This window comes from Podarcis liolepis, assembly GCF_965112155.1.
Source record: "Podarcis liolepis genome assembly, chromosome: 6".
Lineage (NCBI taxonomy): Eukaryota > Metazoa > Chordata > Lepidosauria > Squamata > Lacertidae > Podarcis > Podarcis liolepis.
In genome coordinates, this window is record NC_139559.1 from 37,271,121 (window position 1) to 37,287,028 (window position 15,908).

Genomic DNA, 15,908 nt, shown 5'->3' on the forward strand with positions numbered 1-15,908 from the left:
ATTAAGTTCACTTTCCTGATATCTCGCTGCCTACGTAAAAACCACGCCTGTTGAAAAATATGGCACATTAGGCAGCTATGCCCATGGAGGTTGTGTTCTGAATAAAGATGGACTTTCTTCAGTCTGAGAAAGATGGACGAACCACAGGGAAATTTATGATAAGAATAATTGGATAACGGTATTGTGTGGATTCCCCTAAAAAGTGAGTGAGTGAAGCATGACAATTCTGCACTAAATGCCTATGGTTGTATCCAGTGTTCATAATGCTCAGAGTATACCTATTGAAATGAATGGACATGACTGAGGTCCACCAATTTCAAGGGTTCTACTCTAAGTAAAAATTAATTGGCTACAGAGCCTAAAGCTGGGGTATGTCTGCATCAGCGCTGCTTGCTGCATTGCTTTTCATTTCAATTTGCTGCTGGGGGTACAACCTGCATAGGTTTCCTTTTCTTCAAGCTCAAAAAAAAAAAAATTCATGCAAAGGAGGTGGTTGGCATATGATGCACATTTGCCAGTTTGTATTCCACTTCTTGGCCTTCTTGCTAGTCTTTGTCTTGCCCTTTATCACTTACTAGTCTCTTTTCTATAATGGTAAAATTGCACCATATGCCAGCATTCCTCTCTAGCATATTTAATTTCATCTGCGAACTTCTTTTAGTAGAACCTAAACCTGAGTGCTTTGCAATCCTCGCTTGAGATTCCTCCTCCCCTATTTGGGACAAATTGCATCAAATTTAGAGATGTGCATAAAGGCGAAAAAGTGCTGATTCTATGTTTATTCACATTTTAATAAACAATTCTCTGAGGAGTAAGTCCTTCTGTAGAAGGGGGGCACTCAGAGATTATCTCCCAAACCCATAAATGACAGAAACGAAATGAAGCGAATGAAATGTGACAAGAGTTTTGGTCTGGGGAAATGAGTGTAGTCCCACAAGTAATCTTCAAACATTTTCCACACATATGTGCTTCCTCTTCTCTCAGACTTGAAAAAAGTTAGACACAACTCCACCCTACAGCTCCAGAAACAAGATTAATTGCGGGGGGGTGTGTGTGGAAATAGCAATGCATCTTGGGTAATTGGATGCATATTCACAAAAACTTGCTAATTCCTCGTCCAACAAGGTAAGAGACCTTTCTTCAAATTTATCATGGAAAGATTTATCATGGAACTTTTCACATGAAGTACTCTTAATTATTTTGGGTTGTATCCAAATTCTGGTCCTATTCAGAGCAGACCCAATGAGATTAATGGACTAACTTAGTTGGGTACAAGCTTTATATTAAAATGCTTAAGTGTCTTCCACCTTCAGCTGCAATGGCGGCACTTCCTGTCAATGCCTGAGAAGGAACCTGAGCAGGAAAAAAAATATGTTGGCTGTAGATATGGATGGATACAGCTAGAGCACGTTTCCATCTGGAAGTGTCCTTTTCAACAGGAAGTGCCACCAGCACTAGCTGAAGAGCCTATTAGCTTCTCGAAAGAGAGTTATGTCATGGTTCCCAAAAGCACGACCGAACAGAATATGCAAAGGTCCTTGTTTGAAAGTTTAGTCGCCCTCCGGGTGGTGGCGGCGATTGTTTAAAGTCATCTTGGGAAGTTCCTGACATTTGCTGACGTTCTCCCTGACAGAACCATGAGTTCATTGACGAGCAGATGTTTGAGCAGAACTGTCTGGAGAGCTCGATGCAGAATTACCCGTCCAGCCGCAGCCCCTCCCTTTCGAGCCACCAAGGCCTGAGCACCTCCTGCTGTTCCCGCCGCAGCAAGAAGACAACCCACCTCCCTAATTCCAGTGTGCCAGCGACCCGGCTGCGGAGCATGCAAGAGCTCAGCACCATACACATCCAGTGCAGTGAGCAGCCCTCACTTACAACAAGGTACGGTAGCAGGAACCCCTTGGTCTAGGAATGAGGGTTTTAGCAGACATGTCTGTGAGCCCAAGCAGGGACAAGTTCGTTCAGGCAGTGTGTTGAGCTGGCGTCCGGGATGCTTTTCCCATGCCACAAGTCCAGCGTAGCAGAGCTGAAATAAAATTTAGTGCAAATTGGAAGACATTTTTAATATCGTCCATGAGGATTTGCATTGTGCATTTTCACATTCTACTGGTGGGGGGGTTACAGATACAGAAAATTAGTGTTTGGCACCTCCCTGTGGGGAGGTAGATGTCTCTACTCTCAGCATCACTGTATCATGGCAGTTGCTAGGAAGCAGATGGCTGGTAATGCTAGGATTAAGAATCTACAAATAACCATTTCCCCTAAGCAGTTTCAGGCACCATATAGTAAGCTTTTAAGTGGCTAGCATGTGACACCCAGGCATCTGAATCTACCTTTCTTTGGTGATTTCCGCCATGGACATTCGTAAGGCCCATTCAACATGGCGAAACATCGCAATTTTCTGCCTCCTGAAAAACGTTCAGAAAGTGAGTCAGATGTGGAGAGTTGCCGTCTGGAATCATATTAAGCATTGCAAGACTATTAAAAATACCAACAATTCACTGTGAAATAAACTCTTACATAGGCCAGCATGTTGTTGTGTGAATCAGCCTACAGTCAGGGCAGCTTATGTCAAAAGCAAATGAGATCTAGTATAGTGTTTAAGGAGAAAGCAGTCAAGCCTACACTGCTGGAAGAGAAAGATAATTTTAACATACACTTGCCATTGCTGCATAATAAGCAGAAATGAACAGCTGCAGATCTTATTGCCAGGGAGATGCTGTTCTGGTGGGGAAATGATACCTGCTAATATTTTCCTGTTATGCAACTATTAAATGAAATGAGGACGGTATATGGGTTAGGCAACTGTTCATATAGGAATAATCTGAAATATATATTGGTTTGATTCTAGATCATATGGTTGTGTTCAGCAGGAAATAGGTGATAACTGATAACTGAAATTTCTTAATTCTTAAAAATTGAAGTGGCAAAAGAAAGTGCAGCAGTGTTGTAAGTGGGTCAATTTTTTCACCCCATGTTTAATTTGTGTATCTGCTTCAGGCTAAGGACATATAGGATAATACCAAACCATTCTTTGCACTTTTTTTAATGTGGCTCATACTATTTTCTAAGCTTATTCTGCCTTCTGAACCCTCCCCAACCCAACACTGACACGTGCACAGCACACAGATCCCCCTGTTGGGGGATATAAAATTAATAATTCTGTGGCCCCTCCTAAAACCACATACAAGTAGTGATGCTACCAGAACGTAAAATCAATGAGTTCTCAAGTCAGATTTTACTATGCTTATGATTTTCAAATGGATAATGAGCCGTGACTTCAATCCAAAAAACTGTTTTCATCATTCAAATGAGAATGATTGCAATTTCTACACCTGTGCAAGGGAGCATTCTTAGAATTTTTGCTGCAATATGAGGTGACCTGCCAGACGCTTTTCTGAACATGACCAGAAATGTCCCTGAAAGTGCAATCACATAGCAATGTTTCCAGGATCTGTATGGAAAGGAGGAGGAGATGGCTGTCCCATGTCATGATGTGGGGCAGCCATCTTTTTGGCTCACAGACTATCTTGTATTGTGCAAGTATACATTTGAAATTACTTTGAAATCTTATAACAGAGAGAACTCTGAATTGCTGGTGTTAGGTTCATAACACGGTGAGCAAATCGGGAGTTGTCTGCAATATTTCTATCTCACCTTTCTGCCTGGAAACTGGCCTGCAAGGCAGCTGACACTGTAAAAGCCCACACCTAGTAACACAATAATAAAATTATTTTAAAGACAGTAATAACCTTATTTTATGAAGACTCTGGGAGGAACCTGTCCTGCCTCCAGCCATCCCCTCCAAGAGCAGGCTCCTTTGGTCTCGGCAGCTGCCCTTGCACATTCAACACAGCGCAACATTAGCTGAATGCAAATGTGCAGAGTAGGAATTTATCCCAGGTTGGCTCCGGATTATTCTTTATCTTTTATCTGCTCCATCAGGGCAATGGTAGTTAGCATTCACTGGTGATGGGAAGTTAGGTAATAGGTTCCTGGCCACAACATGCAAATCAGAGTGGGGAAAGAGGTCAGAGGGCAATCGCTGGAGAGCACCTAGAGGCACTGAGATGGGGGAGACAGTGGTGTAAGAAGGGGGAGTGCGGTGGGTGCTGGCCACCCCCAGTGCCATCACTGAGGAGGGGTGACAAAATAGCAAAAATATGTGTTTTAGTAAAAATAACTCCTGCACCCACTGCACGCCCCTTCCTACGTCACTGCAGGAGCACTCTGCCCTCGAGTGACTTCCAGAAACCAGAAGCATTGCTGTCTCCAACTTTGCAGGCAGAGCACAGCCTTTATGGCTAGCAGCCTTCAACAGCCCTCTCCCCCATGAATCTGCCTAATCCAGATGTGTAGCTAGGTGAGGCCGGGCGGGGGGGCACCAGGCATCACACCTTTTCTTTTCTGCAGCTTGTTTGCATTATGCAGCCAGAACTTTGGGGCTCAGGGGAGCAGCAGTAGATATCCCTCCTCAACACAGCTAGAAGTCTGACCAGAAAGAGTCAGATGCAGACAAGGAGATGGGGTCTTGCTCCCCCATAAATGGAGGGAGGCAAAAGCTTGTTGCCTGCACCCAAAAGTTCCGTATTTTGGGAAGATTGCCTCCGTAAAATAAAGAAAGCTGTAGCCTCAGTTCAACCTAATGATGTGTGCCTTATTTTGGGTGTGGGTACAGCTGGCAACCGTCAAGAGCACTGAACCATTGTAAGGTTCCTACTGATATACCTAGAATGACTGAGGTTTCAGAAGATCCTCTTTATAAGTCACTCTAAGATTACAGCCAGGGTTTCATACTGAAAGAGTTTTTTGTCTTTGTATTGAAATCCAGATAGGCAGTTGGCTAGAGAGCAACCCTATCATTTCCACTCCATAATTAATCATAGGATGCAACCAGTGCAGCTCTTAATAGGAATGTTTCTAGCTGCCAAGCCCTTAGGACTTCTGCAGAGTGATATTTGAGCCGGGCAAGGAGTAAAGAGACAGAATGGCAGCCAAGTAATCTAGGATGACCTGTAAGGGTAGACATGCTGCAGAAACAAAAGCAGGATTAACCATTAATTGGGCAGAATATTCAACAGCTAGACCCAACAAGATAGGATTCCATGTTGACGTTAATCAGTGTGAAGAATGAATCTGTGTTGTTTCCTATTTAGGTTGCTTTTAGATCAGCTATGGGCAATATATGTGTTTTTCTTGGCTAGTGCTCAATTACAGGTTGGAGGAGGTCGCAGTCTCCCATTTTTACTGTCCAGGTATTTTGGGTGGCGAGGGTTTTGAGCAGAAACTCATTGGGGGCAGCTTGTCCCAAGAATCATTGATGGGGCAGGCTGCGCCACAGCCTCCAGGCTAAAACCAAAGAACAGAAAGGAGGGCCCCAAATGCTGGCTTTTGGAATTTAGACCTGTCTTGCTGAATGCATCCATGCCTTTACAGTACTGCCAATTTATCAAGAAATCTCCCATGTCCCCAACTGGGCTTGAAGAGGTCCTAGCTGCATAGAGTCCTTTGTGGCCCACCACCTAGTTTTAGCCTAGTCTTTACAACCTCTGACAAAGACAATATTGCGCGAGGATATCCAACACTTGTGACAAACAACTTGCAGCTTCTGCTCCTTTTAATCCTCCCCCTGGCTGTCTTTTGTCTTTTAGTCGATCCAGCCTAAATATGAAATCAGACGATGGGCTGAGACCGAACTGCAAAGCCTCCCAAATAACCACAGCAATCATCAGCATTCCGACGCCTCCAGCACTGACCCCAGAAGGCGAAAGCAGGCCTGCCCCATCCAGCCCTGGCCACTCAACGAACATTACCGCTATGAGCAGCAACATTGTCAAGGTGTCGGCTTTGTAAGGCTGTGTCAGTCAAAGGAGGCTGATTGGAAGGCCGGCGTTTCTCTCCCTTTCCCCACCTCCATGTTCCTCCTTTGCTGCAAATTGTGCCTAGATGAGTGGCTGGGTGGACAGCTAGACCAACCTGACCGGCATCTAAGAATTAACTGCGGGAGCCTCGCAAGGCAGCTTCCTTCAAACTCACATTCATGCTGCAGAGTGAGCTCAGAAGAACTGGGAAGCTAGAAGGGGCTGGTTGGAAGGAGCTCTCTTTTGTCTGTCAACAAGAAGAAATGTTCCCGGATGTGGGGCATAGAAGAGTTTCCAGAAAGTGGAAGAGACGTCCTGTCATAGCTACGAGAAAGTCAATAAAGAAGCAGAATTATAACACTGTGTATCTCAGCACCTTTTCAATGGTTTTTAATGGATAATATTTATTCATGAGGATATGACTGAAAAAGGTGATTAGAAAAAAAAACGGATTTTGTGATTATTATTATTATTATTTCCTTCATGCAGCAGGATCTTTTAATCAACCAAAAGTACACATTTGCTTTCTTTTATAGCTGAAGGTTTTAGGCAAAAAAAAAAGCCACCTTGTCACGAGAATTTGATTTTCATTCTTTTGTGAGTGTGTGTGTGGGTGAGAGCAAGCAAGAGGATTTGTGAAACTTGGCACACTCCGACTACAAAAGATCTGAGCACACTTTCCGGTTTCTGGGCTCAACCCTGCAAAGACGTACCATCTGCATGGTCCACGACAAGCTTTAAGTAGTGCCTGTAGAGCCAGGGGTTCTACTCACTGTGTACCCTTTTCTTGCATGAGTGTGTCTTTGCAGGCTTCAGCCTTTAGTGCGCAGTAGCAAAAATAGAGACCTGCATGCAGTCACACACACACAAGCACCAAGAAAACTCTCATTGTGGATGGCATTCTTTCTTAAGACAGGGTTTTGTTTTTTTCTGTAATTGCCTTTTAATTCAACACAAATTGCAGTTGCAAACAGTGTATTTGTCTGCTAATTATTGTATGTGCTGGGGGGGGATATTTGTTGGGGAGAAGACAGGCATTTGTAGTCCACCACAATTTTCTGCTTTTAAAAAAATTATTTTGTTATCACTGGCTTGTAAAGAGTGTGACTAGAATAACCAGTTCTGTATTTTTTAAAAAGTCTAAAGAAGTAAGCCTAGGGGGGATTTTATTTTTTAATCTTGTACACACGAGTTTCAAAGAGGGCAAAATCAGTCAAAGCAACTGCGCCAGATGTTCAGAAATACTCTGTAATCTATGCCCATGCTTTCTTTCTTTTTTCTGTTTTATATGTGTTTATTTAATAGTATTGGAAGTGTCTCCCATTGTATATAGTAGCCAGATAGTCAGTGGAAACTGTCCTTGGTAGGATTACTTCAGGAGCCAACTGTTTTGCATGGACTGATAGTGTGTTTCATTTTGTAATACAGTCCTGTGGCTCTTAGTGACAGTCTCTGGGTTGCATCAGTTTGATGGATAAAGCAATTTAACAATATTTGACTTTCCCTTGTTAAAGCATCATTTCCTGCCAAAGAGGAGGATCGCTTCTAGATTGTTGGGATCTACTTTATATTAGAGTACCATTTCTAAGCAATTTATAAAACACTGTTAATAGATGGTTAAATATGTTTCAAAAATAGTTCACCAATTGTTAAAATATTGTTATACTGTTTAGAAAGCGTAGGACTGTGAGTCATAACCAGCTATAAGGTTTTATACCGATGTTCTCATAATGTACCTCCCCTGGGTGCAAACCTGTGGGACTTCTATCCATGTCAACAAGGCTTACAATAATACAGAGCTCTGTGGATTGTGTTCTTTCGTCACAAATTTTACACGATTTATTAACCTTTTCGGACTCATTTAACCTTTCATTTTTTTCCAAATGTATTTTAGGTTGTGTATCCCATAATGTCTTTTGCAGCTTTGCAGCTTTCATTTTTGGCAAACCATCACAAAATGTGGCCCAGAATGTTTTTGATCCTGAAATTGTGTTGCTGTGAAAACATGGAGGTTTTGCAAACCCAACATCATGCTCAGAAAAAAATATAATAAGCAGCTCCAATGGGGGGGGGGAGGGAGGGAATCGTCTTTACTTTCAGACTTCTATTCTGATTTGCTTTTCGGCATCTAAATTAAAAGCATTGAGCAAATAGTGCTTGGAAGCCACAAAAAGGAATAAAAACAGCTAGTTCTAATGAAATGTACCTTTCAGCCAAATAAAATTAAAACTTAATGTAACGTATGATCACCTACTAACAACAAACTTGTTTCTTAGTTTATTTCTTTTTTTCTCAGATACCTTATAGTGCTATGTTTTTGTTTATTCCAAAACCCCTTCCATCTTCAGATTTCAAACAAGGAATTTTGGTGCATTGGCCACAGAATCCCTTGCAAGCTGAATCCTAGAAGACAACAGGTGATGCTAGGTAACAACCAAGCCAGTTAGGTCTACATTGTCCTGCACATACTGAACGTCCACCTTAAAATATTCAACTGTGTCACTGTGTTGTAAGGAAAAAATGGCAATGGTGGACATGTGAACTTGTCCATCATGAAACAGATTCAGGTGGATAGCCGTGTTGATCTGTCATAGTCATAATAAATAACAAGATGAAAGATGAAAAAAATCTTTTTTTAATAATTCCAGTGGCACCTTAAAGATCAACTTCCCTGTGGGACCAACTATTATAACATTCATCAACAGTTATAAGGTTGAAGCAACCTCTGCTTCAGAGTATCTGACGAAGTGTGTATTACACACGAAAGCTCATACATTGAAAGCTTATATTTAGTTGATGTGCCACTGGAATTATTAAAAAATATATTTTCATCTTTCATCTTATTTATTATCATCATAAAACAGTCTTCTCATCAAGACATTCTCAATAAGCTTCTGAGGAACTGAAGGTTCCAAGGACACAGTTTTTAAAAGCCACTGTTCTAGTAATATGAGACAGGCCTTAATTTACCCCCTAATGTTTGTCCAAGAACCCTTTTTCAATACCACAGTTTAGCCTTGGAACAAGAAAAGGATGTGCCTTTTGAGTGTCTGCAGAGTAATATCTCTCCCCTATCCCCAGTCCCACACATCTAGGATTAGGGGAAAGGTTTGTGGGCCAGTGGCGAACAAATAAACTTCAGCTCTGGTACCTCTGATTTCAGAAATTAAGTACTACATTGTCCTCAAGTCCAATCATTCCATTATCTCATGGGTGATCCTGTTTAATTCACTCCAGTGAAAGCAAACTTTTGCCATTTCCCTTGTGAAACTGGTGCACAGTCTACGAGAACTGACCCATAAGAGTCTCTGTGATGCCCAATTTAAACTTTCCTTTGCTTCGTTTAACTTCATCACATCTCATTATACCTCTTGCCTAGTCAATTTGAAGCTTGATCCTTCACTACCCTCACCATATTGCATTGACTTTTTACATCTGTGCAAAGGGAGGCTAAAATGCAGGGTGTCCTTGCACATGCAGAATATGTCACAGCTCGAGCAGAAACAAACCCTTTTCGTCGCGAGATCACAGATTATGTAATTGGTATAAAATGAGAGTTTATATGGGGAGAAGAGCCTGGCTTCCTTAAGCCACAGTCCAATACTAACCAGTCCTTCTATAAAAAACGTCTACTCCCATCTCCAATGCAGAGTTGTGGTTCTTATCATGCGTGGCCCACAGGATGATATAGAAAAGGACCGCCTCTGGCTCTTCTGCCTCCCTGCACCATGGCAAAAGTATCTTTGTTCAGCTGCATTGCAGGGAGGCAGTAGGCAAATGTGCGTCTGCAGTAAGGGTGCGAGGGCTGAGCAAAGCATATAGGAACATAGCAACAGGCACTATGATGCCATTAACCATTGCAATCCATGACCAGTAGGAGAAATCACAGCAGGTAGCATTCCATGATACTGAATCATTACTATTAGTCGCCAGATGAGATGGGGGCCCTGTACCTTTCCTATTCTGTAGGAGAAGGCATTTTGGCAAGTGGAGCTTTTCATGCAGTTCTTTATAACTGACCATTCTAGAAGAGTGTGCCTTTACTTCAAGAATTCAATGTTTCTTGGTTTCGTTGTATGGCTCCAGCAAATCAGAACCCCAGAATATTCAAATTTGCAAACTGGAAAATTGGTGTTTGGTGGATCAGGATCTTTATTTCAATATTCTGATGTTCTCATAATTTGGTTTTTCTTACAAGCCTCCAAAATGAATTTGTCTGCATCAAACCCACAAATGTAAATGTGGGTTCAATGGTCGCTTGGAAAATTGGTCTAGTCTCTTGGGATGATGGAATGTTACTTCTTTTTGCCCATCTATAGCATGACTTTGGCATGTGTGTGGTGCACTTGAGGGAGTACGGTACTTGAAAGTCCCAGGCAATATACCTCCTGCCAAAGACATACAGAAGTACTAACAGTCTGCATCATCAACCCCCCTCCATACCCGCATACCATTAGTCTGCTGAAATCACATTGACTTCTATTGGATTTTAGCAGTGTAGCTGTAGGATGTGCAGCCTGTTATTTTAATAATAGTGGGAGGTAAATAATGTCTTTGCTCTGTGAAGGGCACAGGAGAATTACTCCTATGGAAAGGTGCATGAGTGCAATGCCCCTTCCATATATGCAAGGGAAGAATAGTGGATACTGTCTAATAACTCCAGCTCCTGGAGTCCCACAATTGGGTGAGAAAAAGCAGCAATAGTTCCAAACCTGTTGGTTGTGAAGTAAGATGTGGTTTCTGTGCTACCCACCATTTTGCCCCTACTAGACGTATCCAGCTATGTGTTTTCCCTCTCGTCTTAGAAAACCAGTGATCTAGTGCATTTTCCATCCCAAACTGACTCTGAAACATTCATTTATTCCCACCACTTGGCAGTTGGCATCACATTTCATATGACTATTACTTTTCATAAGCAGAATTGGACAAAAATATTTCCCTGCATATATGGCATCTTATCGTACCAGCATATCACAGCAAACTAAATGCTGACCATTCACTATTCCTGAAACACATAATCTCACTGCTGTCAGTCAGTATGATCCACAACTTCTCATCACTTCAGCCAAGAGACCAGTGTGCATGAGAATTTTGAAAGTGTATGGCATTCCCCTGATTTTAGAAAAGGGATGTTCCTGAATATGCGGACATTAATGGGTATATTGGGGCTGATGGATCAGAAACAATGGGCACAATCCAAGTACTTTTAAGTCCCATTGACTTCAATAGATAAATTTAAAAATGCAGTATGCTTACCATACCTATTGAAAGCAAAAGTACTTAACTTTGGATTTCAAATGTGACTACCTGAACACTCTCCCCCTGAAATATCATTGCCCTGCTTAGTATCTTAGAACCTAGGGAATGTGACTTTAGTCTTACATTTTCAAGTAGGGGATTATGGGTCTTTTTACAATATTTGCAACTGTTTTGCTATGTATTGAGAAATAATTAAATAGACAAAATGTTAATCTGACTCAGGTCTCTGAGCCCCAAATCTGATAGTTTCTCTCGCTTTCTAAATTCTAACCAACTCTACAGCAGATCGAAAACAGTAGAGCAAATCCAACTGAACTCATCTTTTCCATCAACACAAAATAAAAATTCCGTCTTGTGTTTTAATATTTCCACTGAATTTTTCCATTTCTGAATTAAAAACCATTAAACAAAGAAGAGGGAGATGGAATCACCAAAAAGAGAAAAGCAATAAGAGGATTTTTTATTTTAATATTTTGAAGAGTGTTTCTTAGATGTACAAATTTTTTCTACAGAAAGGTGTCCTTTTTTTGCAATTGATGTAATTGTATACAGATCTTCGGTTGGTTTGTATTACCCAGGAAAATGAGTTCTTTTTAAATCAGTAGATAATCAACTTATTGTTCTCTTCCCTCTCAAAAACTAGTCAGTCATAGGAAAGTGAACTGTCTCCTTGTAACTCAGGTTTTCAATAGCAATGGCCATAGACAAATGTCACCTCCAGTGAGGTACTCCCTCTAGATTAGTTCAGTGATTAGGGCTACTATCCTCTATACACTTTAGGTAGGAGTAAGTCCCACTGAACTGAGTAGGACTTCTGATTAAACATGCTTAGGATTGTGCCGTAAAACTGTTGATCAGAACTTCTGTTCATGACTCACTGTGTCTCCTGGAACAAGCCACTCTGACTTTTTAACGTCTCAGTATATCTACCAATAAGATTCAGGTAGTTTTAAAAATAACTTCCTCTCTAGTTCAGTGCTAAATTTATGATCATTTGCTTAACTCAATTAAAACTCTTTAATATTAAAGTATACAAAATGTTTTCTGGAGGGGGGATGCCAAATAAGATGTCTCATTATTTAGAGCAATTACTGATTGGAGAAGTTAGTTTTTAAGGGAGACAAATTGTTGGAAATATACCAATGGCCGTTAATCAAGATGATCAGCATTTTTTTAACTCTTAAGGTGGGCACGCTGTTTAAATCAAACAATGAGGAACAGAGGGACTGTCATTACTCTGTGATGTTACACTCTGAAGCCTTCAGCTACGACAAATATCAAATAACCAGAGTAAGATCTGCACTTCCTTTAGGCTATAAGGGGAATCATCAAAAGAAGAAAGATATCTTTTGTGGATGGTTCCTCATGTCAGAGATGCTATGAGAAAAAAGGGGACATGCAGGTCAAGGTGTCTTCATCTCCAAGTCCAGATTGAGTGAATTGGACGCAAAGATGGAGAAGTCCATTGTCGATTGGAATTTCAGGAACCACGGGGCTAGATTTACTGTTGACCTAACACAGCACGACAGTTCTTTTGTTTTTCTTGTCTAATTATTGTAGTCATCAGTCATGGGACCAAATGACAAATAATCCTCTAGTCTTGCTTTCAGTCAAAGGTTTCATAATTTTGTGCGTATGTGCGCATATGTGTGTATTGCTTTCTTTTCCTTTGCAGACTAATGCTTGCCACGGCAGGTCAAACAGCCATGCAGCTGAGAGATTAAGATCCGTAGTATATCCTTTTCTCAGTTCTCTGTTGTTACCATGACTGGAGTTGCAGCTGGCTCCATGGACCAATGAAATATATTACAGAACATGTGTGATGGTATATTTTTGATAAATCAGTGAGACATTCCAATGCAATGGTGTTTGCGCTAGAGGTTTTATGTTGTTACCAGAATTCTCTCTCAATTGCATTATTTTCTATTTTCATACTCTAAATGGGCTTTGCTTACAAATCATCACGACCAACTGAGACAAAATTGTACTGTACAAAACTGCAGGTAGATTCGTTTCAGAAAAACTTTCTAAAGAATCCTAAGTTTCCTGTTGTCTTCTTTTGAAACTGTAGTGCATATGTTGAAACTTGTATATCATTTACAGTACTGCGTCTTGTGCCACTGCTGTACCTGATGTATCCAATCTGGATTAAATGGAATATGTGCCACAAAGCACTGAACTCTTGCTGTAGATTTCTTTTAACTGGGATCACTAATGAGATTTAAAGCAGCTGATGGCTTTAACAGTAAATCCACTAAGTCTAGCGCCATTTCTTGTAATGCCCAGACAGAATAGCCCCAGAAGTCCACAAGCAGGGCCAAAAAACAATAGCCTCTCCAACGGCTGCCCTTCCGTCCTTCCCAACAACTGGTATTCAGAAGTATAGTGCTTAATGTTCTCTAATTAGTCACCATAGCTAATTGCCAATGATAAGCCTATCCTCCGCCATTTTTCTAATCTCCTCCTAAAGACATCTTGGGACAATGAATTCCATCAAACTATACACTTTTCTTAGGCAGTAGATTCAGGACAATCAACTTCTTAGGTGTCCAGAGAACAACTTCCTCCTGCTCCCCACCCTTGCTAGGGAACAGGCCCATGCACTCTTTTTGGGAGCATGTATCAATAGCATCTATACTTACATTCACAGGACCACCATAGTACAGAATTAGGGAGGTTGAAAGACTCATTGCTGATATAGCCTTTTTTTCTTCCTCTAGTACTTCTGCTATTTAAAAATACGCACTAGGGAGCTTGATCAGCCTGTACTAGGGCTGCAATCACTTCAGTTATAGAACTTATACATATCCCCAGGCTACAGCAAGGGTGGGGAATATTTTTAGTCCAGTGGGCTAGACTGTTATCTACCCCCAACCCTTTGTGGGCGAAGTCTGACAGGTGGGCAGAGCCAAGCACCTGTCAATCACAATACCACAAGGGCATCAACTGACCTCTTCTGCAGGCAGGTTCCTCATAAACCCTTTAAAGGCATTAGTTTGTACAGTTCTTTGAATAAGGCTTTGCAGGTTTTTCACTGAGCCAGGTTTTACCTGCTACACAGCTGGCATCTTATGACATCAGGTATAGGGCAGGTGGGCATGAGAATTAGGCAGGTTGGCCTAATTAGACCCATGGGCAAGAGGTTCCCCACTCTTGGGCTGAAGTACTTCATTCATATATGCTATAAAATACAGTAAAATGTGTTGCTAGTTGTGTGGATACCTTCAGATGACTGCAAAGTTATCAAAAAACTATTCCAAAGTTTTTCCTGTGCAACACCCAACCATGGATTTGGGGAACAGTGCAAGCCTGTAGGCAGGAACTGTGCTGTTTTCTTAATCTTTATACAACACCTAGAAAACTTTTAACACTTAGGCTGTTTAAAAATATGTAATTCTCCCCTATATGTCATAGGCTGCAATTAAAGTACGTGTCATGTGCTACAAACATTATAGTTTACAACTAAATATAAAATGCATCTTCAAAACTGTCCCAGAACTGAAAGCTGAAAACATCTATTGAAAGCTATTTGACTCCATTACAATATACTGAAGTACACCTGGCTCTGACTCATTTAATATTCTCACAACTCAAAACATCCCACGTGGAATACAAGTAACAAGAAGCAAAGTATCAAAAAGCTTACAGAAGTTTGAACCATTAATAACTGGTCAGCGAAGAACATACATTTAAGTAACAAGAGGAAAACCTGAATGGAGGCTATGACCCAATTGTGATACTTTGGAGAAGTGGAAGAGGTCCAATATGGACACAGCTGAAAAGTGGATAATCCCAGTATTGCTGCTGAATGAATGAAGAGTCAACAGCTTCCAAGGAATTTTCATAATTCAGCAACAGCATTAGTATAGCATTCCTTCTGCATGTTGTAAGTCATATATTCCACTAGGTGGCACCTATTTTTCTGTTTCCATTGTGAGACGCAGATCCAGTAGGATAAAAAGCATGCTTTTATATTAAAAACTATAGTTGTTGTGTGTCAAAATGCTACCTCAGCAGTTAAGTATCTCAGCACCTCCATTAAAGGTCTTATGTAATGCCTTGCTGGAACAGAAAAAGAATATTAGTATAGTATTTGATCCCAACAGCGACCACCTGTTTGTGGAAGCTCCTGGAAGCTCACAAATAGGATACGCAGATGAGTGCCTTTCACTGTGCAACCCAAGTACAAGCATTCCCAACCTTTATGCGTACAAGGAACTCTTTTTACCGTCAACATCTTTTCAAGAATGCCACATGTTAATTGTAATTTTAGGCTCTGTTATTTGGGGGGAGGAATGACAAAAAATTATTATGAACTTAATGTGGTAAAAAAAAAAAACACTGCAGGGTGTGAACATTATCAACCTGTGCCAGAACTGAATTAACAAGACAGAGGGGTATGTCTCCCTGTACACCATTACTCATGCTTTTACCCAGTCAGTCTCCCATCACGTCATGGTTTTGCATAGGATATAGAGCAGCTGAAACAAAGCAGGGCAATTAGCTGCAGTTAATATGCAATTTCATTTCTAATTAAAGTTTTCCCTTATGCATGGCAGGCCTGATATTGGTATCCCCTGGAGTACCATCCAATTATGATAGTTTTTTATATTATTATATATGTTAAAAAACTTATCACATCGCTAAACCAATCTAGCTCAAAAAGTGTTATTTATACAGTTTTAATTAAGATTTATTTAAATCAGCAACATGTGTTAATTGAGATATGCTTTTTTATTTATGCCACACAGAAGGAAGCACTACAGCTGTAGTACACTAGGAGTCTTG

The 15,908-nt window shown here is 40.9% G+C and overlaps 1 protein-coding gene across 8 annotated transcripts in view; it reads left to right on the forward strand.

The window, feature by feature from the left end:
* The window catches only part of KCND3 (potassium voltage-gated channel subfamily D member 3), a 270,240-nt gene extending 256,941 nt beyond the window's left edge, over positions 1–13,299 (forward strand). For all 8 annotated transcript variants that reach the window (XM_083508873.1, XM_083508875.1, XM_083508880.1 and 5 more), the window contains 2 exons: positions 1,634–1,881; positions 5,652–13,299. In XM_083508873.1, coding sequence (XP_083364999.1) covers positions 1,634–1,881; positions 5,652–5,853 — 450 coding nt within the window. In that variant the 3' untranslated portion in view covers positions 5,854–13,299. The remainder of the gene's footprint in view (positions 1–1,633; positions 1,882–5,651) is intronic.
* Positions 13,300–15,908: the final 2,609 nt, after the last annotated feature.